The 23575-nt window shown below is 41.1% G+C and overlaps 1 protein-coding gene across 1 annotated transcript in view; it reads right to left on the bottom strand.

Moving 5' to 3' along the window:
• Positions 1 to 23575, bottom strand: part of LOC145352974 (uncharacterized) — a 43243-nt gene that overhangs the window by 3174 nt on the left and 16494 nt on the right. The window contains exons 2-3 of the mRNA XM_080203281.1: positions 16609 to 16631; positions 443 to 468 (exon numbers count right to left, since the gene is read on the bottom strand). Of these exons, the coding sequence (XP_080059407.1) occupies positions 443 to 468; positions 16609 to 16631 (49 nt within the window). The remainder of the gene's footprint in view (positions 1 to 442; positions 469 to 16608; positions 16632 to 23575) is intronic.

The raw sequence follows: 23575 nt of genomic DNA, 5'->3' as shown, positions 1-23575 counted from the left end.
ATGCAAAGCAAAGTACTGCAGATACTGGAAATCTGAAATAAAAATGGAAAGTGTTAGAAACATTCAGTAGGTCAAGCAGCATCTGTGGAAAAGTGGGAGCAGGATATTCTGAACAAAGGTTGTGAACCTGACCTTCTCCATCTTTTCACAACTGCTGCCTAAACTGCAGAGTGTTTCCAACAATTCCTGTTTTAATTTAGCAAAACATATTTTGTTATGGAAGGAATCTTTTCACAATGAGATAATGAGCAAGAAACGCAATGGCATGTCAAATCATACATTCATCAGCACATGAAAGGGTTCATCCGGCATTTTCATAAAGTATCCTTTTAATTACTGCAATTGCATAAAAGAGAGAAGTGCAAAACATTAGAATATTGTAAATATCAGCTGACAAAAACTTTATAAATGTGAACAAACACAAAAATATGTCAATACTTACTCTTTCTTTGGTATTCTTCTGTTCACCTAAAATTGATAATATATTTCATGAAACCATGAACAGTCAGGGACTTAGATTAAAAAAAAACAACAATACTTTACTGAGAAAATCAAAACGTTATAGGCTGATAAAACATAAAGCAAGTGCAGGAAAGCCACAATATTTGATTTAAATCAGACTCCTACTTAAATCAAAAACTAGTGTTTATAAAGCAAATAAACACATCATGCGACATTGAATTAAAATAATGTTTTTCATTTAAATAGATTGAGATAGATGAGCATCAAATTCAAAGCATCAGGCTAGATATTGGATAGCCCCACTTTTTGGGCATGGAGGTTGAGATTCACAACATGCCTGCACCATTGAGATCAAGGTGAATAACACGTAATCTTAGTGTACCCACCTCTGCTGAATGACTGTAATGTTGACTTTAGTTGTTTCTACACTGCTCTTTTCTAAACGCTACCTGTGGCCACTCAATTCAGCAGAGAAAATAGGTATCTTTGTCAATCCAGTCTTCTTAATGGCTGGTGTCCCTCTTAAAGGGCAGCCGCACTTAGCAATACTGCTTGAATTTAAAGTGTGCCAAATTGAACAGCAGGGGATAGAAACGCTTTGTACAGACACAGGTTTGACATAACTTAGCCAAATACATGAGCAAATGTCATCAAGTATGCCACATAACTCTAAAGTAAAACCTGTTAAAAGCTGCAGATTTCTTTCCTACAGAAAACATTGAACTGTGAACAGGATCACACTTTTGAAGCCACAGAACATTAGCTACAGGTCCACAGAGGTAAAATTGGAGCTAAACACAAGAGGCAACCACATTTGTTAACCTCAGTCAAACTTTCTGTCACAATAAGTATAAAAAATAATCTTCTTAAAAGGCTGTCACAGCATTTCCACTATCTTACTTTTAATGTTAAATTTCCAAGTTCAATTGAGTTAGATCAGTTTTCATACACTAGACTTGGAGTCACTTCTTCCCTTCAAACTGAACGTGAAATTCTATCATTTTATGATTGCTGACGCACAGAAGCTCCTTTACTACGAGGTTAGTGATTAATCCTACCTCATTAAGTCACATTACAGCTTGCTCTAAAAGATGGTCCTGAATGAACTCTATGAATTCATTGTCCAAGCTACATTTATCCATCTTATTCACCCAATACAAAGCAGATTAAAGCCAACCATGATTATCATAATATCTTCCTTACATGCCCCATCTATTTCTTCCTGCATTCTCTTTCCTACAGTGTAACTAAAATTAGGAGTCCACAATTACTCTCTCAAGTGACCTCTTTCCTTTACCTAAACTGATCCTACATCTTGTTCTTTTGAGCCAAGATCATTTCTGACCACTGTATTATCTGCATTCATAATTAACATATCTACCCCACCACCTTTTATTAGCTTTCTATCCTTTCAAAATGTCAAATATCCTTCAATATGCAGGTCCTAGCCCCTGGTCAGCTTGCAACCATGGCTCTGTGATGGCCATCAGGCCATACTTATTTATTTCTGTCTGTGTTAATAGTTTATTAATTTTGTTAGAAATGCCACACACATTCAAATACAGAGCCTTTTACAGCATCTTTTTACCATTTTCTTAATCTCTGGCCTTATCTTCTCACTTAAGTTTGTACTCACGGTCCCTTCTTGCCACACTCTGGTTATCATTATCCAGATCACTACCCTGCTATACTATCTCATTCTTTCTCTTTGATTTACTACATCACGTCTTGCATGATCCTTTCCACCCTTGACTGAATGTACAACTCACCAGAGTACTGGTCCCAGCATGATTCAAGTGTAGAACATCCCAACGGTACAGTTCCCATTTTCCCCCAAAGTGGTGACAGTGCCTCAAAAATTGAAGCCCATTTCTTCCACATCAGTCTTTGAAACATGCCAGTTTGCTCATGGCTCAGGTTATGTATATCTATAATTCATAGATTATTACTTATGAGGTTCTGCTACTTAAGTTAGCCCAGCCCCTAGCTGCTCAGAATTCCTAAGCAGAGCTTCTTTCCTAGTCCTATCTATATTACTGGTACCAACATGGAGTCTGATAACTGGATCCTCCCCCAACAACTTCAAGTTCCTCTTCAACCTCGAGTAGATGTCATGAACCCTGAACCTGAGTAGGCAACACAGTCATCTGGATGCATGCTGTTGAGTGCTAAGAACTGTGTTTACCACTCTGACTGTAACTGTCCCCTACTACTACTACATTCATATTGTCTGCCCCTATTTGAATGGTTTCCTGTACCATGATGCTGTGGCTGATTTATTCATTTACCCATTCTGCAGTCTCAATACACTCCCTACCCTGCCATCTTTAATGTGTTAATTAATTTATTTATAATTAATATATCTACTACTAGCAATAAGCTTTACTGATGATGGGAAAGTTTAGTAATACTAATACAATGTTACAATTATGAATAAATTATATACATTTTTGAAGAGAAAGAAGCAAAATAAACAATATACTCAGCAGCCAATCACTTAAATATTTCTCTGCGATTTCAGACTTTGATACTTTTTCATAACTTGGTTGCTGCCCAGACTGAACAACAAAGAACATAGAACAGTACAGCGCAGAAACAAGTCCTCCAGCCCACCAAGCCTGCGCCGATCACGTTGTCCTACCTAGACCAATCACCTGTATCCTTCTACTTCCCACCTGCTCATGCGTCTATCCAGATAAGTCTTAAATTTCACTAACGTATCTGCCTCAACCACTTCACTTGGCAGCGCATTCCAGACCCCCAGCACCCTCTGTGTAAAAAAAACTTTCCTGCAATTCTGTACTGAACCTTTGCCTTCTTATTGTGAACTTGTGCCCCCTTGTAATTGTCATTTCTGCCCTGGGAAAAAGCTTCCAACTGTTCAGCTTGTCTTTGCCCCTCATAATTTTATAAACTTCTATCAGGTTGCCCCCTCAACTTCTATCTTTCCAGGCAGAACAATCCCAGTTTACTTAAATCTCTCTCTATTCATCTTTTTCTCTCTTTCTCTCCTTCTTTCTCTCTCTCTCTCTTTCTTTCTTCCTCTCTCTCTCTCTCTCTCTCCCTCTTTCTCCTCCCACACTGTTTTAAGTCTTTCCTGCTCTCTTGGACTCCATCTAGCCTTATGCTTCTTTAAGTCCTCACTGTTATGGATGGGATAACAATTACCTTTGAATTAAGTTCTAAATTGGACGATAATCATTTAATAGAAGTCAGTGGGATATTTACAAAGGTTACAGGTGGCACTGTGCTTTGGGGAGAATTGTATGTGGAATTAAAACAAAGAAATAAAGGTAGTTTATGAAGAAGCAGAACTTGTGTTTCCTTTACAGAACTGCAACACAAAAGCTCATACTGTTGCTACTTCCGTTTTCAAGAAACTAGTAACTCGAGCAACTCTGATTGTTAAAATATATTGGTGCTGCTGGAACATGTGCGCAGGAAAAGTAAGGTGTACAACATTGAATCAGCTGTATTGCCAAGCTTTGAACAATGAGTTAGACACCGCATTAGATAATGTGGCTTAAATTGGATTTTCGTTGGACAGTATGACCCAATCAGTGGAGCATCGACACTCATCCTGGAAAGAAAAGTATTAAGATTGTTACGAAGATTTACTTGATGGTGCAGCCAAGCAACTTGGTCAGTTGCAGAAGAATTTGAATGATGGATGATTCGACAGAACAGCGATAACCCTGTCCACTGACAGAAAAGTCAGGGGGGAGGGGGCAGGGCAATCCTGTCTCAGCCTCTTAAGGAAGCTCAGACCCAATTTTACGTGCAATTAACTATTTGCGATTTGGACTCTTGTCCCTTTATGGAATTAGGTCCCAACAACAGCAACTAATGCTGGTCAACAAAGGGAGGCAGATTTCCAGTGCCAACAGCACTAGAGAATGGTGCCACTGCTAGATTGCAAACAGGCAAGACCAGCTATAGAGGAGGCCCTGGAACCCAGGTGAAGTGGGACTGGACTCACCAGGGCCATTCATCGAGGATGGGGGCTGTTGATGAGAACAGGTAGAGGATGGGAGAGAAGTGTCAGGGGCAACTTACTAGATGGTCGCAGTATTAGGGGAAATTCTTGCTGCTGGGGGTCCCCATGGTGCCCAGTTAGGCAAGCAGTCCCCTTAAAAGTCTGGGATATTGTGGAATATGAGAAAAATTGTTGCAGCCTTTAGGTAGCTTTTAAGTACTTTATAAATGGGGGCCTTTAGAAAGGTTCGAAGGGATAAAACAATAACTTTGGAGACAAGAACTGAAAACCTGTAAGCATGTGATGGATCACTGGAGCGCCAAGTTTGATACTGGAAATGTTGCTGTGTGAGGTTACTTTTCTCAGAATTCAGCAACATGTCTGTATGCAGCACATCTGACAGTAAGCAGCCACACACAAAACTCACCCATGCTTTCATCAATTCACAGATAAAGTGCGTGAATGTACGGCAAAATTTGTTTGTATGGCCACTTACTCGTATACAGGATTTGTTGCAAGGTAACCACTAGGTTACCTTCAAAGACCCTCTACCATAGGAAATACAACGTTGTGGTTACATTAAGCAGCCATGCTATACTGCTATTGCTGTTAATGAGAATGATACACTTGCTGACCAATGTATCATTTATCGGCTGGATACAAAAGTGTGATAAACGCATTGGTTATTATGTGAAACCAACACCTTAGCCTTGAGAGATAACATGTTGACAGGGTGACCTTGAACTCATCCCTCCTGTCACCCTCACCTCCAAAAGGAGATCACAGATATCTTTGTCACTAATACTGAGGATGTGGAAATGCGGTGTTGGACTGGGGTAAACACAATAAGAAGTCTTACAACACCAGGTTAAAGTTTTACCAGGTTAAAAACCTGTTGGACTTTAACCTGTTGCTGTGAGACTTCTTACTATTAATGAGACCATCTAATAAGTTGCCCCTGACACTGTGCCAAACCTCTTCTAAAGTTACCCCAGCCCACCCAAGTTCTGAATTCTCATCTTTTCTCTAGTTTCTCTCTTATCACCCCTCATGCCCCTTCGATCTTATCTTCTCATGAGACCCACTTCCTGTTCCCTCAGTCCCATTCCCAACAAACTGCTGACCACCCAGATTTCCCTCCTGGTGTCCATATTGAAGCCAATATTGAAAATTCTTCTCTCTCTTCAAGTGTTGCCCCCTCTTCTCCTTTAGAGCTACTGTCAACATCTCTCTCCTCATAAACAACCTTGACCCTGAGATAAGATTCTAATCCTCTTTCCACACCTAGTGGTACATTAAGGCAGACTATTGTCTGTGTACATAGTTAGTAATGCCTGGATGGTTGTTCAGTCTGTTACCAGAGGCTTATAGCTTGAAGGGCACTTCTGCACATAAAGCATGGCTGACCAGAAGTCTCTTCTGCTCTTATAGTCATTCATTGATGTGTTGAAAAGATTTGCAAATTGATATTCAACCTGCTTGGCTGTGCTACAAATGTACTTTTCTTGGTCACCAAATCCTGGGGTGGGACTCGAGCTTGGAGCTTCTGGCTCAGATGCATGGATGCACCTCAAGATCCCCTGACATAAGATACTGACTATATATTCATGACATCACCAAAATTGCCTAACAGTGCCCAACTCTGTACTTGTCTCAGTTCATATGGTTGAATTTTCTTGGTCTCACAGAAGTGGGTTACATGGGACCAGAAAATTGTAAAAATGTGTAGGTTACCTGGCATGTTCTTCCCTTTGAACAGACTGAATGCAGCAGGGACAACCCGTCTTTTCCAATTAGGCCCATTATTGGATTAAATGGGGAGGACCTTCCCAATGACATGATAGCATTAGTCCATCAATAGAATCTGTGTGATGAGCAGAAGACTCAGTAATTTTGAACAGGACAAAATCCTGGAATTTTCTTGGAGTGGCCTCAATGATATCTTTGAGTTGAGCTTCTTGAGAAAGAGGTGAGAAGAAATGAAAAGCACCAGCAATTATCAAAGGGACTGTAACCCTTTAATTTTCCACATTTTTAAAGGCTGTTGAAAATATTAATGGAAAATGACCACTTGAGGGTTAATAGCAACATCTGGGAACAATCTATTGGCATTTGAAGTGCCTTTAAGTATTTGGATCATTTGTTTCAGATGTTCCAAGGACTGCTTAGGGCACAATGAATACCTGTCAAAACAAATCATACCTGTCAAAACAAATGAAGAGCATGGGCAAACGATATTGCATTTTAACTCTCCAGCAGGAATGATAAAGTGTAGACATTTCAGTAGCTGTTTTTTGTACCTTTTTAGTTTGTTTTTTAACTTCTACATTTTAAGTCATGTTTACATTTATTCTATGTTACTGTCTCCTTAGACGACAGTAGTTCAGAATGCCTACGGAGGAAATGGTCTTGGCACCTATCTCCAAGAGTACAGGTTAACCACAGGCTTCTTGCAGCATACCATGTTTTTCTGTGTCATTGGCAGATGGGTGTGCCGGGGTCTGTAGATACAGTTAGCAGGATAATGATTCTGACTCTGGAGCCTTATGATTTCTATGGCATGTTTTGTACCACTTACCCACAGACTTCAGAAGGATACTTCATCACTAATTTGTACTTGACCTACTGACTGCTGGGAGCTCCTCACTCCAATGTTTTATACGTTTGGGAGCAAATGTGAAAAATATAAGATATCCTTCATCATTTTGACCTTTTCTCTCAGTTTTTCCCATCATGCTAAAGTCCTATAAATACGTGTTAGGGTTAAATGATAAAAAAAAATTGCCATTTAAGATCTAACAGTTGTTGCAGTTAACTGTTGAAAGTTTATAGTGACATTGCCATAAATAAAGTTGTTAAAGTTTATTCATTAGTGTCACAAGTAACCTTACATTAATACTGCAATGAAGTTACTGTGAAAATTCCCTAGTTGCCATATTCCAGTGCCTGTCCAGGTACACTGAGTGAGAATTTAGCATGGCCAATACACCTAACCAGCATGTCTTTCAGACTGTGGGAGGAAACCGGAGCACCCAAACGAAACCCATTCAGACACAGACACAGAAAGTGCAGATTCCACACAGACAGTGACCCAAGCCAGGAATCAAACCCAGGTACCTGGCACTGTGTGACAGCAGTGCTAACAATTGTGCCACCGTGCCAGTCCCTAAATGTAGTTTAACAGACAGTGACTTGCATTTATATAGTGCCTTTAAGGTAACAAAATGTTCCAAGATCCACACTAATTTTAGCAAGCAAGATTTAACACTAAGTCACATTGGAAAATAGAGACAATTGGTCAAAGGCATGGGCAAATAGGTAGGTATTAGGGAGCATCAAAAAAGAACAGAGAGCAAAAGCGAGGTGACTAATTTTAGGGATAGAATTGCAGAACTGAGGAGTGAGGCAGTTCAAGGCCAATGATGGAGTGACTAAAATCAGGGATGTACAAGAGATCATAAGTTGCATTTACATGCTTGCACCAGGTGTGTTTCTGGCAGATGGTCTTCCACTACCATGTTACCAACCCTCCTGTTTCCCAGCCTGTCTCCAATGGATTGGCAAAATTCATGGCTTTGATCATCCCATTATTTAAATGGAGCAAATATTATGCTTATCCAATAATGTATGTTAAACTAGGAACATGACAAATCAGAGAGAGTGGAGGGTTGAAAGAGGTGATGATAATGAAATTCAAACTTTGGGGATTGCCTTTTGCAAATCAGGGTGGGGGAGGGGGGAGGCGGTGGTTAGCTCATCTAAGATAGGGCACCACCCTCAACTTTCTTCTAAAATCTCGCAGCCTTAATGAAAGGATCAGGCAGCAGAGTGGAGTTGAGGTCACAGTCAGTTCAGTCAAGTGCTTATTGAATGGCAGAGCAGGCTCAAAGGATTGAATGGCTTACCCCTGCACATATTCCTTACATTTCTTGATGTCGCCCAGGGCAGCGTGTAGGTGAGATGTAGGAGTGTGCTGAGGATGATCCTAGGGGATTATTGTTGTGAGAGCAGGAAGAGAAGCCACTGCAGATTATTCTGTGATTGAACAGATGAGAAAGAAGCTATGTGAGGGCAGGCCATCCTACTGGATGATGGAGCTGTGGCATTAAAGGAAAATCAAAGGCTGCAGAGATGTTGACAAGAATGATGAGGGAGTGTTTAACATAATCACAATCACCCAGGCTATCATTTGTGACATTGATAAGAGTTATTTCAGTGCTGTGATAAGGCTTGAGATTTTTAGTGCATTTTGAAATGAAACATTGCAATCCACTAGCAATTTTATTGTATATTAGATGTTGTCACTATAGCCCTGACAGCAATTGTGAAATATTACCACAAGCAAAGCAGCATTATCCTGAATTATGATAATGAGAAATTTCTATACCATTGTAAAAGCAACATTAAAAATAATCTTTCTAAGAAAGTTCAGTTCCTGAATTCATTTCCTGCAGATTAGTCTTGCTCATGTATTTTTAATTTCTCTTGGCCTGCCCTAACAACCACATCTCAAATTTCAAGAAATTGCTCCACTAAGATGTCATGGGGCTTTTTCTTTTATATTATTTACATTAGATCAAGTTACATTCATTATGTCCAGTAGCTTGATAGTGATTGCACAGTACATCTGGTTGGATGCAATAATCTGCTGATTTCCATCAGTTATTTTGATATGATACTAGCAACCGAGGGTAGAATTTCTGAGTTCTCGCACATGATGGGTAATGTTAAATCTCCTTTCATTTGGTTTGTGGGCAGCTCAAACACCCTTCATAGTTTTCAACAGCTCCATTAAATCTCCCTTCATGTTCTCTTACAGTTGAGAATAACCCCAGCATTTCTCGCCTGTCCACATAACTGAAGTCCCTCGTTCTCGATACTATTCGAGTAAATCCCTTCTTCCCTCTGTGAAGCACTGACATCCTTCCAAAAGGGCAAAACTCTAATTTAGTATAGTATTCCAACAGGATCCTCAGAAATTGTTAAAATTAAGTTTATTTATTAGTGTCACAAGTAGGTTTACATTAGCACTGCAATGAAGTTACTATGAAAATCACATAGTCACCACACTCTGGTGCCTGTTCGGGTACACTGAGGGAAAATTTAGCATGGCAAACACAGCTAACCAGCATGTCTTTCAGATTGTGGGAGGAAACCAGAGCACCCAGAGAAAACCCATGCAGACACAGGAAGAACGTGCAGATTCCACAGATAGTGATCCAAACTAGGAATTGAACCCAAGTCCCTGGCAGCAGTGCTACCACTGTGCTGCCCATTCTACCCTCAATTGACAATTGACCTTTGATGTGTATTTGAAGCCATAATTTGCAATCTCACTTTGGCAAAAGTGGCTGCAACATTTCAAAGGCTCAAATGGCAGTTTTTCCATTCACAGATGACAAAAGGAAAAACGGCCTTAATTCCCCACCATGGAGTTGCAGAATTGGAAGCTGTTTTGAGGCACTTATGCCTGAGCCAAGGGACAATGTCTTCTCAGAAAATGCACTCACAACCTATTTCAGACCAAGGCTAGAATAGGTGAAACAATTGTCTTCAAATGTATCACACAAAAAGCAAACAAAATAATTGACTAATGTTGCAGACAGTTGAGAAAGCTAACAACCAAATGTGACTTTGGTGAACTTGAGTATGTTGAATGTGAAATCAAAGCATAGATAATAAAAGGTTCACTCATTGGTTAACAATGCCAAAGAGCACTTAAGAAACACAAATCCAAGGAAAGTTGAAGCCATTGCATGTGCTGTGGATCCTATAAATGCACAGAAAGTCTGGAATCTTCTGGGACGCAGCACATACTATTACCACTTCATCCTGACCTCACTACATTATCTGATCCCTATATGATCTGACGAAAAAGACCACCATGTAGAAATGGGCTAAATCACATAAACAGGCTGTACACTAGGTCAAGTGTTGTCAGTGTTAGAGTGGGCCATGGATGTATTATGTTAACAAAATGAAGAGTTACTGACCAGAATGAAAAGCAAAAGAGAAAATGCTGGAAATGCTCAGCAGGTCTGGCAGCATCTGTAAAGAGAGAAAAGAGCTGACGTTTTGAGTCCAGGTGACCCTTTGTCAAAGCTTTTATGTAAAGCATCATGGTGTTTAATTGACTTGACCACATTTCTATAGAGACTCTGTTACTAAAGACACAGTCATAGATCATTAAATTTGCCTAGCAGGACCTCTTATTTCAGCACACAGGGAGGTGCTTTGTGAATCTGCGAGCAGTACAAACAAGTCAGAGATAAGGATGTGCTGAAAAGAGAGAGTCATTGTGAAGGCTCAGGGATGGTTGATATCACACCTGGTAAATGTCTTGGGGATGGTTGAGAGCTGTCCATAAGCTGATCACACAACCCCATCATGCCTGATTACATATATTAGATATAGGTCCAATGAAATTAGTAATCAATAACCACCATGATTGGATTGTGACCAGCAGGAATAGGCTGAGTAAATGTATGAGACTTGACGATATTCTTTGTACAGTGAAGAGACAACATGGTGAGCCCAGTTGTTATCTTCTTGCTGGTGTACAATAAACTGTTTGATAATTGAAACAGAGTGTATACTGATTATTCCAGACCCATTCATGCTCACATCAGCAAGGTGTACAAACACCTATTTCAACGCCAAGAAAAGTTAGCTGTGTATTCAAACCCAATAGCTTAGGTCCATCCTGATGCAGAAAGACAAGATTGGTAATCCACCCATCAATCACTGTAATGGCAAGCAGATCCCCTATTGGTATGAAAGCGAGTTTGAAGTAATAAGCAATTATTAAGCTTTTTCAAGACCCACATAAAAAAACCATCCGCACAAATCAGGTGTTGGATATTCAAACTACAAGAGTGTGAGCTCCATGTTGCGTGTCAGCCAGACAAGCTCATCACAGCAGCATCTTTTGCCAACAGTCAACCCTACTAGCCATGAGGAAGAGGTTGCCAAACAACATACAAACGACATAAGCCTGAATACCATGTCAACATCACTGAAACTAGCTGACATTAAAGTGGTAACAAAACAAGATGAAGTATTGTAACTATCTATGATGGCTATGGAATCAGGGCACTGGAAAGGTGAGATCAAGAGAACATCTACAAACAAAATTGCTCATACACTACAAAATCTTCAGACTGATTGAAATGAACTAACCATTACAACCACATCAGATCTCATGTTACAAGCAAATGGATTGTCATTCTGCAACATTGAGGGAACGTGTTGTCAATATCACACATGGCGATCAGCAGGGAATTGACAAAACCAAACAACTCCTCGGGGAAAAGGTACGGTTCCCAGGAACTGACCTCACAGCAGAGTACAAAATCAGTCAGTGTTTGCCATGTCTAACCATAACGTCAAATCTTTATGATCTCAAGATGTCAGAAATAACTGAGAATCTTGGGTTGAAGTTACTGCTGATGTCACAGATTTGCCCACTGGTGATTACCAGTTGGTTATCATTGTTGACTATAGCAATTCCCCGGGTCATTGAAATAGTTAGATCAACTTCAATGATAGCAGTCATTCCAAAGCCTTGCCAGATTTTTGCCAAGTTTGGAAACTCTTAAACACCGAGATGTGACAATTCAGCAGCATTGAGTTCAGTGAATTTGCAAACTACCTCTCTTTGTTCATCAGAAAACTACATCCTGTTGGCCAAGAGCAAATGGGGAAGTTAAGGGATTTATAAGTAATTTGAAAAATGTGATATACAGAGCTGCAACTGAAAGCAAATCATGAAAGAAAGGATTGTACTGTTTTCTTTACATTGCTCACTCAACTACTGGAAAGCCTCCTGCCACACACGTCTTTGCTCCTCCAATGTTCACACATTTTCCTGAGCTACACAGAGCCAATGTGCAACAAATACATGAACATGATCGAGAACAGAAGGACCAAATGAAAGTAAATTCAGATCACCTTTGCTCCTCCAATGTTCACACATCTTCCTGAGCTAGACAGAGCCAACGTGCAACAAATACATGAACATGATCGAGAACAGAAGGATCAAATGAAAGTAAATTCAGAGCAAAGAATGGAAATTTGAGCTACACAATGAATGACAGGATGTAAAGTTGTTATGAAATGTGATGTTCATGCTGGAAAGCAAATAACTCCCTATGACATCCAATCACTTCTTATGGCCCACACAAATGATTACTGATCACTTCTAAGCCATGGTTCTCAAATCATTACAGGAATTCATTCTTCATAGCACTGAAAATACCATTTGTAAATATTGAATCCAATTTCAACACTGGTACCTCAGATGAAGAATTTGAGTTACATGAGATAACAGCTGATGTCAGACAATAAAAACAATACTTTTCACTGTATGTTAATACATGTGACAATAGTAAATCAAAAAGAATGTTCACCATTCTTAAGCGAAACATTACAAAGTGAACTATTTAAAATTTATTTCATTGTATATGACTTAATGCATTGTTAAATTATATTAATACAGAAGATTGCATATCTAATAATGTTACTGGTGAACCCGAATATTCAAGTTATGCTTAAGTTTATTGTTTACACTTTGAGAAAAGCCAATGAAAGATGCTATACTTCTCAGTTACTAAAATGGGGAGGAATATAATCTATTGAAAATTGCATTGTGCATCTAGTCCACTTAAGGTTACCATACATATATACAGCAGAGGAAGTCTGTTAAAATAATCCATGTTTTAATTGATGTCAAAGCTGCAGCATTTCAAGAATATTTTTTTTTCCCATCCTTACTTGGAAAGTTGGCCATTTGAGAGCTGAGAGAACAGGACATAATAAAAAGTCTCACAACACCAGGTTAAAGTCCAACAGGTTTATCTGGAATCATGAGCTTTCTGAGTGCTGCTCCTTCATCAGGTGAGTCACCTGATGAAGGAGCAGTGCTCTGAAAGAATGTGATTCAAATTAAATCTGTTGGACTTTAATCTGCTGTTGTGAGATTTCTTACTGTGCCCACCCCAGTCCAATGCCAGCATCTCCACATCAGAATAGGATGGCAGGGAAATGGTTCTTGCCACCTAAACACAATGTCCGGTCCATCATTGTTGATTTTACAGGAATGTTCCCTGAATGCTTGTTGAGCTGATTTCAAGAAGGACATTGGCATTTATTTGATAGCCCTCCCAGTGTATCTGGAAGATTTAGCAGAGACAAGAGGTGCTGTCGAAGGTGTCTTGGTGAGTTTCTACAATGCATTTTTTAGATGGTCTCACTGCTGCTCCTTTGCATTGGTGGGTGGAGGGAGTAGGTGTGTGTAGATATTGGGATGAAATTGAATGGGTTGCTTTATCCTGGATGTTGTTGAGCTTCTCGAGTGCTGTTGTAAGACATTCACTGTTGCAGTTTGTTGAAGGCAGAAATTACACAGCTACTCCACTAGTGAATCTCTGTGTCAATGGTGGCCTTTGGAGTGAGTAGGTGCTAAAGTTTGGAAAGCGCTCAACATTTTCAGAGTCTGTATATGGAAGGTGAAATATTTGGCTGATCAGTTTTCATACAATAGTTACAACTTTCCCCTCTGAAAAAGGTCCACTTCTACATGCCTCTCCTTTCCTCAAAGCTGATACCCATTAAAATCACCTCCTCATCTGCCCCTTCCTATTATCTGAGCCCCTGTCTTGTCCCCTTCAATAATCCATCCAATGAACTATTCACCTACTAGACTTTCACCTTGGACCTGTCACCCTACCTCATCTCATACCTCCCCTTTTACTACAGCCATTCCCACCTATTACCAGCACCCTAAGTTCTCCCCTAGGGCCTCACCATTTACACCAGCAACCCTGCCTTCTAAGACACTGCTCGCCTTCCATCCCTTTACCCTTCTCCAGACATTCCCCCTCTCCCCTATGAACACACTTCCCACCATTCCCCCATAAGACTCTTTTCTCTGTCCAGCCTTCACTTCACCTTCCCTCCCATTCCACTGCTTTCAGCCTTCGCTTGCCTTGTTGTCCAGCCTTGGTGCAACATTTGTTAACAGCATTCACGTGAAGTTATGTGAAATTCCCAAGAAAAAGCAAAATCTACAGATCTCAAAGTTATGGGAGAGGTGATGCTCGCCATGTACACACCATTTATATAGTCAGAAAACCGAGTGTTCTGGATTCTTGCTGGTGGGGAACTTGATTTGGACAGCAAATTTGGAAGTGGCCTTTTAATGAGAATGCATGAGATGATAATAGATGCAAATAAGCTTGAAGCTCAAACCGCCATTAACCAGCCCTGAAAGTTGGGAGAACAAAATTCCAACGCTTTATTCCACTGTCGGAAAACAGATGTTTTGCCTCCCCCTCCAATTAAATGCCACAGCCACCACAATTCCCGCTGTTGGCGAGAGCAAAACATTTTGCTCATTGGATGTGAAAATCTCCCCAACATCAAAATTGGGCTGACTGTCCTGTAGCACTGGATTTTATCCCTCTTTTTCAGGCAGAGATGTCACATTGCAATGGCAGTGGGGAGGCTATGGCCTAGTGGTATTATCACGAGACAATTAATCCAGGAACTCAGCTAATATTCTGGGGACTCGGGTTTGAATCTTACCACAGCAGGTGGTGGATTTTGAACTCAATAAAAAATATCTGGAATTAAGAGTCTACTGATGACCATGAAACCATTGTCAATTGTTGGAAAAACCCATCTGGTCCACTAATGTCCTTTAGGGAAAGAAATCTGCCATCCTTACCTGGTCTGACCTACATGTGACTCCAGAGCCAAAGCAATGTGGTTGACTCTCAGCTGCCCTCTGAAATGGTCAGCTAGCCACTCGATTTCAAGGGCAACTAGGGATGGGTAATAAATGCTGACCAACCAGCAATGCACATGTCCCACGAATGAAGAAAAAATTCTCCCGTCTTCTGTCAGTACCTGCGTATTGAAGGGGAATCTAGAGATTGAAGTCAGAACTTTCTGTCTTACCTTTAAGTTTCTCCCGTTTATCTTTTTTAATCATATCTAATATTGCCACTACCTCCTCCTTTACTGCTGCATTGACAGCACTTTCTTCGCTAGTGAAGACAGATGCATTTAGTTCTTCAGCCGTTTCACCATATGAATATTTCCTTTTTGGTACCTAATCCATCCAACTCTTCCTTTGACTACACTTTAATCATTTCTATATTTTAGAAGACCTTTGGGTTAATTTTCTTACTAGCTTTTAATCTATCTTTATGCTCTCTCTTTGACCATTTATTTTAGATCTCTGTAGTTCCTGCCTTCAGCATGGTGCTCACTGCATTATTAACCTTATACTTACACTCTTCCTTTTTCTGTCTAACTTTATCCTTTATATCTCTAGCCATCCAAGGAGCTTTGTCTTCAAATGTTTTGCTCTGTGGGAATACACCTTCCCTGTTACCTCCTCTCCTCTTTGAAGGGCTGTCATTGTTCAGTTCTCACTTTGCCTGCCTATTTTTGATTCCAGACAACCTCAGCCAGATTGATTTTAAACTAATCGCGTTCCTTTAAGTATTTCTGCATTTGATTATATCATGTCCTTTTCCATATAAATTCAAAATCTAATTATATAATGATCATTGTTTCCTAAAATGCTACATTTGCTCCACATCATTCACCAGAACAAGATCCATCGTTTCCTTCTTCTTCAGGCCGGATACACAATGATTAAGAAACTTCTCGCAATTTCCCAGTTCCTGCTTGCTGTGTGTGAGGTACTTTACCATTGGCAAGGACTTGGAAAATCCACCTTTAAAATTAATATTTTCCACACTTGCCTCCCCTTCTTACTCGGGGATATGGGCTTATCTTATAGTAGAGCTTCATCAGAACTACAAACCTTCCAGCCCTTCACTTTGATGACGATTCTTCATTCATGAGCCCTGTTGTTCGCATTAACCAAATGTGTATTTATACCATTTTAACCACTCAAGGGCCATCTAAATCAAGATCAGCTAAATCAACACAGACCAGATATCTAATTTGGAATCTTCCTGCACTATACATTTTAGTATTACATTTTTGCATTTGTGCACTGAAATATGAGGAGAATCCAAGGTGACTTAACATGGCAAAATTTTATCTTTCTTCAGTATAAACCAACATCATTAGTTGAAGATTATGGCATGGTATTTCTGTGCTGTAATTCAAGTTCCATATTAAATCAAACTTACCCAATTCTTGGATGCTTTCCTCTCTGAAAAAAAAAAGAAAAAAATAATTAATATACCCTTGGTTATGAAAGGCTGACTTTTAAGTCAATCTGCTTGTTCAAGGCATTGTTTTAAACTTACTACATACTGCCTTTGAGAGATTGATTTGAACAAAACCAAATGATTGACAATGTAGTTTTGGACCAAACACACCAGCATAAATATGAACCATAAGAACAACAATTTCAATGACATAGCTTTGTAACATAGCAAAATGAACCAAGTTGCTTTCTGGTGGGTATCAGATCTAAGCAGCCACAGGAACTGGAGGGGAGCTGGTCAGAAGTATCACTCAAGTAATTGGTTTTAAAGAGCCTATCGGCAGTACAGCAAAATGGAGAGCTTTATGAAGCAAGTTCCAAAATGTAGCTTGTTACCTAAAGGCTTTGCCACTGATGGAAGATTTGATGAAAGGTGTAATGTGGTGTGAGCAGAGTCGGAGGTGCACAGAGATATGAATGGAAATGTGGGAGGATTTTTAAAAAGGGTAGGAGGGATAGCCCGGGTAACTATAGGCCGGTGAGCTTAACGTCAGTGGTAGGTAAGTTGATGGAGAGGATTCTTAGGGATAGGATGTAGGCGCACTTGGAGCGTTGCGATCTGATTAAGGATACGCAGCATGGCTTTGTCAAGGGGAAGTCTTGCCTTACGAATCTGGTAGAATTCTTTGAGGAGGTGACAGAAATGGTTGATGAAGGACGAGCCGTTGATGTCGTCTATATGGATTTCAGTAAGGCGTTTGACAAAGTCCCTCATAGTAGGTTGGTACAGAAGATTAAAGCTCATGGGATATGTGGTCAGGTATCTAGATGGGTAGAGAACTGGCTTGCAAAGAGGAGTCAGAGAGTAGTTGTGGAGGGGTCTTTTTCTAGTTGGAGGTCTGTCACTAGTGGTGGCCACAGGGCTCGGTACTAGGACCTCTTCTCTTTGTAGTGTATATAAATGATTTGGAAGAGGGAGTAGGTGGTGTGATCAGCAAATTTGCTGATGACACCAAGATGGCTGGATCGGCGGACAGTGAGGAGCAGTGTCTGGCAATACAGCAGGATATTGATAGGCTGGTTGATTGGGCAGATACGTGGCAAATGGAGTTTAATCCGGATAAATGTGAGGTGATGCATTTTGGCTGGAATAATGTAGGGGGAAGTTATATGATAAAGGGTAAGCCCGTAAGGAGTATAGAGTCGCAGTGAGACCTGGGGTGCAAGTGCACAAGTCTTTGAAGGTGGCAGTGCAAGTGGAGAGTGTGGTGAAGAAAGCCAATGGTATGTTAGCCTTTATAGGAAGGGGTATAGAATATAAGAGCTGGAGTCTAATGTTGCAGTTGTACAGAACGTTGGTTCGGCCGCATTTGGAGTACTGCGTGCAGTTCTGGTCGCCTTACTACCGGAAGGACATGGAGACTCTGGAGAGAGTGCAGAGGAGGTTTACCAGGATGTTGCCTGGTATGGAAGGACTGGGGTATGAGGAAAGATTGAAGAAACTGGGGCTCTTTTCCCTTGAAAGACGCCAACTGAGGGGGGATCTAACAGAGGTATATAAGATTATGAAGGGTATAGATAGAGTAAACAGAGGTAAGCTATTTCCTATAATAGAGACACGTAGGACAAGGGGCCATGGACTTAAGGTGAGGGGGGAGCGGTACAACACAGATATTAGAGGGAGGTTTTTCACACAGAGGGTAGTGGGGGTATGGAATGCTCTGCCAAGTAAGGTGGTGGAGGCAAACACGCTAGAGTCCTTTAAGAGTAACTTAGACAGGCATATGACTGAGTTGGAGATGGGTGGATATAGGAGATTGTTTTAAATAAGGGTCATTAGCATTGGGGTGTCCCTGGTAATGTAAATGGGTATGGTATGATAATAATTTTTTCTTTTCTCTTTCATTCACAGGTTTTAAGTCGGTCCACCTCATGTCCAATGAGGGGCATACAGGCGATGGGTCGTCCTGGGGCTGCTCTTGGTTGTTCGAGATTGGCCTAGTGCTTCATGTCGTTAGTGTGTGCCTAAACTGGACAAGATACTGGGCAAGACGACAGCTCAGTGACTATCGCTGATTGCTGTGCAGACACATGGATTTGGGCCGGTGTCTGTGGGAGTTTGTACATTCTCCCCGTGCTTGTGTGGGTTTTCTCCGGGTGCTCCGGTTTCCTCCCACACCCCAAAGATGTGCTGTTAGGCTGATTGGCAGGAATAAATTGTCCCTAAATCAGTTTCCCTCAATCTGGATGGCCATAAAACATTAGATAGGGGTCATGTGTAGAGAGGTGGACTGGTGGTGTTGAGATGGCGGCGCGGGCTCGTTGGGCCGAAGGGCCTGTTTCCCGGGCTGATTTTGTTCTTTGTTCTTTGTTCTATTAATTAATTAATGATAAAATTAATTAATAATTTCAGGAAACACCTGTAGAATGGTGTCATTGAGAAATCAACCTTTGGTTCATTATGGTTGCTCAAGGAATGGCTGACTGGCACAGGATGAAAGCAGCATGGTTATTGCCATAATAATGGGTATTCACCAACACATTGTTTTATACATGGTTGAACACCAGTTGTGTATTAAGGAAGTGGAACCTCTTGCAGTTGTGGTACATCCCCATTAGTAAGTGGTGCCTACAGAGCCAGTTGGCTGGAGTTGTTGATTCCAACAGTTCATTGAGCATCCCACTGCCCTGGCATTGTCATGTGGCCACTCCTCCTGCTTCAAACAAGTTAGAGAGAAAGCTATGCACCTCTTGAGTACTGTGCCTCTGTTCTCTCACTGATAAGGTGGAAAACTGTGATATTTTGGCAATATCTATCGCTGCCACCTGTAAGGATCTTGAGGTACAGTAATTGAGGGTAACAGTGATCTTAACAGCCATTGGCAGTACCATCCTTGCCCTGCTGCCTAGCTGCATGACCATTTGGAGGAGGTTGCACAGTTCAGTGATTAACTACTTGGTGAATTCCATATACCTCAGACGCTGCTCCTTACTGATGTGGAGATATGAATGTTCTCTGAAGGCCCTAGATGTGTATTGCTTTCCATTGCAAGCCACCTCCCCTCCCTCTGTGCACAGTTTCCCCTCTCTGCTGCCTGTGCTCCATTTCCCGGTTGTGCTGCGATACACAAGGGATTGTAACTATAGCCCCCATTAGTGAAAACAGGCTTTCAAACTCAGTAAACTCCTTGGGAAAGTCCAACATTACCTCCTGAATCTAACAAATGATGAGGGCTTCACTTATGATATGGTATGCAATACACATCCACTAAATCTGTAAGTGCAAGTCAGAAACACCTCATCTGACAAGGTTTGCGGGGGCGGGGGTCGGTGGTGGTGCGCAACACACATTCAGCTGTGTGTGCTCAAGACAGAGTGTTAACAGAATCTGCGAGATCCAAAATGATGGTTGAGTGCACATCAGCATTAGAGGCTGTTCATCAATCGGATCAGTATGAATATGGTGCACCCACACACCAGGAATGACTGGAAGCATTTCAGCCACCTTTTTCTGATGCCTGGACTTTGGTAGTGTTGGTACTAATAGCACTACAGAGCCAAAAGTTGCAGCCATGTTGTCTTGACTCTGCTCACTAAAATCTTACAACTCAGAGGCAGGGACACCCCAGAATCAAAATATGCATGTATATGATGGTATGAATCAAGAGTCACTACTTTTTCATCATTTATTATTATAATAAATTATAATTATATAATTAGAGAGAGCATATTGGAGATATATTTTCATCCTTTTCTAAAGTTATTTTGTTAAAATGTGTTATTCGTCATGTCTGATGCTGCTGGTTTTGTATTCACCATAAACAATGGAAATTGTCAGTCAGGGTACACAATTCATAAAGTTGCTTGTTATACTTCTGAAGCAGTTAATGATTGCTCAATTCATTAAACCACAATCCAGCTGTGAAAAGCATAAAAATTATCAATTTTAGAAATGACTGTATAAATCTTTACAAACCCTAGTCTGTACAGCTCCTAATCTCATGAACAAAAGTCAAGTTAATAAAGGGGAAGCATTTAGGGCAGGTCCTCCACAAAATCTCCACATTTCTTTACAATAATTAACGTTAATGCAAAATACGCCTTCATTTATCATATTTTTGATTGACTTAATCAATTGGGCGGCACGGTAGCACAGGGGTTAGCACTGCTGCTTCACAGTCCAGGGACCTGGGTTCGATTCCCAGCTTGGGTCACTGTCTGAGTGGAGTTTGCACATTCTCTTCGCGCCTGTGTGGGTTTCCTCTGAGCTCTCCGGTTTCCTCCCACAGTCCAAAGATGTGTGGGTTCGGTTGATTGGCCATGCTAAAATTGCCCTTAGTGTCCTGAGATGCGTAGGTTAGAGGGATTAATGGGTAAGTATGTAGAGATATGGGGGTGGGACCTGGGTGGGATTGTAGTCGGTGCAGACTCGATGGGCCGAATGGCCTCTTTCTGTACTGTAGAATTTCTATGATACTTTTAAATTGAATTTGTGGTTAAGATTTGCAGAAGCTGTTCAACCCAGAGAAGAGGAGGGAGCTTTAACAGATAAACGTCTTGGAATATTTAGCAAAAGAGACAAAGGTCTTAAAATTGTGTAACCAATAAGCAGATATTCTTTAAAGCTATACATCACTTTGATGCAAGCCAAGTTAGAACATAGTGGCCCACTCAGCACCATGCTGCCAACCTCTTGGGTGGGAATAGGCTGCGCCCCCTACTTTTCAGCGTGAATCTCTCCAAGGTACTCGACATTGCACATTCAGGTAAGTATGCCCAAAACACAAGGCGAGACATTCTCCCATTTTCCCACCCATTGGACACTTTGTTTCATTTTGAAAGAATCTCGGCCAGTCACTCTGCTAACTTCCGTCTTTAGCTACAGAAACCCAGTGACCTCCCTCACATAACAGTGGGTGTCAAACTGGAGATGTTGAATACATTGCTTCTTATAGCCTGAAAGGAGTCTGATGCAAAATAAATTCATAGCCATGCTCACCTTACATGCGCAAGATTGTAGTGTGCACCTTCTTAATGAAGTAGAGACATTGCACACACTTTTCCTTGTTTAGGCTGCAGTAGGAGAATTGCTTCCTGAACTTGCTAGATAGATGGTTTCCTGCTGATAAAGCAACTTCCCCTCCTCCTTTGCCCTGTCTGTCTTCATCTGTGTCTTTTAATGGTTAATCTCCCTATGGTGTGACAGCAAGTTAAAACTATAGCGTCAATAACTGAGAGAAAGCATTCTGAGGAGAAGTCAGAACAAACACATACTACACTGCTTCTTGTAGACTTCAGCAACTTTAAACAGCAATACAAATCATCAAACACCCCTACTCATTCAGCAACAACTCATATAGCTCAATAAGCAACTAAACTGAATGTCATTGCTAATCCCCTTAAACAACTGTGCTTCATGTACTGGTTAAGATAGAGTGTTAGCTGGAGCAATGAAATCAAAAATAGCACTGCATGGGTCAAATCAGCATTACAGACTGACTGATTTCACAATCTATCTATTTTGCATACTTCTAGTGCTCTCAGCATCTATGCTAATGACCTACCCAAAGTGGGGTCTGCCACAGCCTTCACCAGATGTGTGAGCCTACAATGCAGATGACATTTGATACTGAAACAGCACACATAGTGCCAAAATTGCAAATGCAATGCAAATAAATGCTGCAGTTCCAGTGGCCTTCATGAACCATAATTTCTGCTCTTTCTCTCTTTCACAGTCCAGGCTGATACTGAGCCTCTGGCCTGGGCTGCAGCAAGCACCCAGGCTCTCTACCTCCAAACAGAGCCATGGCAAGCTTGGAGCACAGCTTCAGCCTATGTATCCACCCATACCTCCTGGCCCACACTGGCCTCAAACCTGAAAGTCTTACACCCACAGCCTGCACAAGTTCCCAGATATGGACTGAGACTGCAGCTGCATCAAGATGTGCCTCTTGTTCCACCCACTTCTGTATTCTGGTCTCAGCCCTACCCACTAAGTAATCAGAATAACAGAACTATTAGAGCACAGAAGGAGGCCATTTGGTCCATTGTGTCTGCACTGGTTCTCCAAATGAGCATTATGAGTTAATGTCATTCTCCTGTCTTTTTCCCATGTCCTTGCATAATATTTCTATTTGAATAATCATCGAATGCCTCAATTGAAATTGCCTCCATCACTCTGCCAGACAGCGCATTCCAGGCTTGAACAACTAACGTTTGCTTCTTTTGCAAATCACTTTAAATCTCTGCCCTCTTTGTTCTCAATCCTTTTACGAGCAGGAATAATTTCTCTCAATCTACTCTATTCAGACCCCTCATGATTGTGAACATCTCTATCAGATCTCCTCTTCGCCTTCTCCCCTCCCTGGAGAACAGTCCCACATCTATACTCATATCTGAAGTTTCTCATTCCTAGAACCAGTCTTGTAAACCTCTTCTGCACTCTCCTCAATGCAAAGAACAAAGAAAATTACAGCACAGGAACAGGCCCTTCAGTCCTCCAAGCCTGCACTGACTATGCTGCCCGACATAACTAAAACCCCCTACCTTTCTGGGGACCATATTCCTCTATTCCCATCCTATTCATATACTTGTCAAGATGCCCCTTAAAAGCCACTACCGTATTCGCTTCCACTACCTCCCTCAGCAATGAGTTCCAGACACCCATTACTCTGTGTAAAAAATCTGCTTTGTATATCTCCTTTAAACCTTGCCCCTCGCATCTTAAATCTGTGCCCCCTAGTAATTGACTCTTCCACCCTGGGAAAAAGGTTCTGACTATCCACTCTGTCCATGCCTCTCATAATCTTGCAACTTCTATCAGGTCTCCACTCAACCTCCGTCACTCCAATGTGAACAAACCAAGTTTCTCCAATCTCTCCTCATAGCTAATGCCCTCCATACCAGGCAACATCCTGGGAAATCTTCTCTGTACCCTCTCCAAAGTG

Source organism: Carcharhinus amblyrhynchos, chromosome 15, assembly GCF_965287045.1.
Source record: "Carcharhinus amblyrhynchos chromosome 15, sCarAmb.v2.hapA, whole genome shotgun sequence".
NCBI classification, from domain to species: Eukaryota; Metazoa; Chordata; class Chondrichthyes; order Carcharhiniformes; family Carcharhinidae; genus Carcharhinus; species Carcharhinus amblyrhynchos.
Note: the sequence above shows the minus strand (reverse complement) of the source record. Positions and strands in the feature narration are given on the sequence as shown.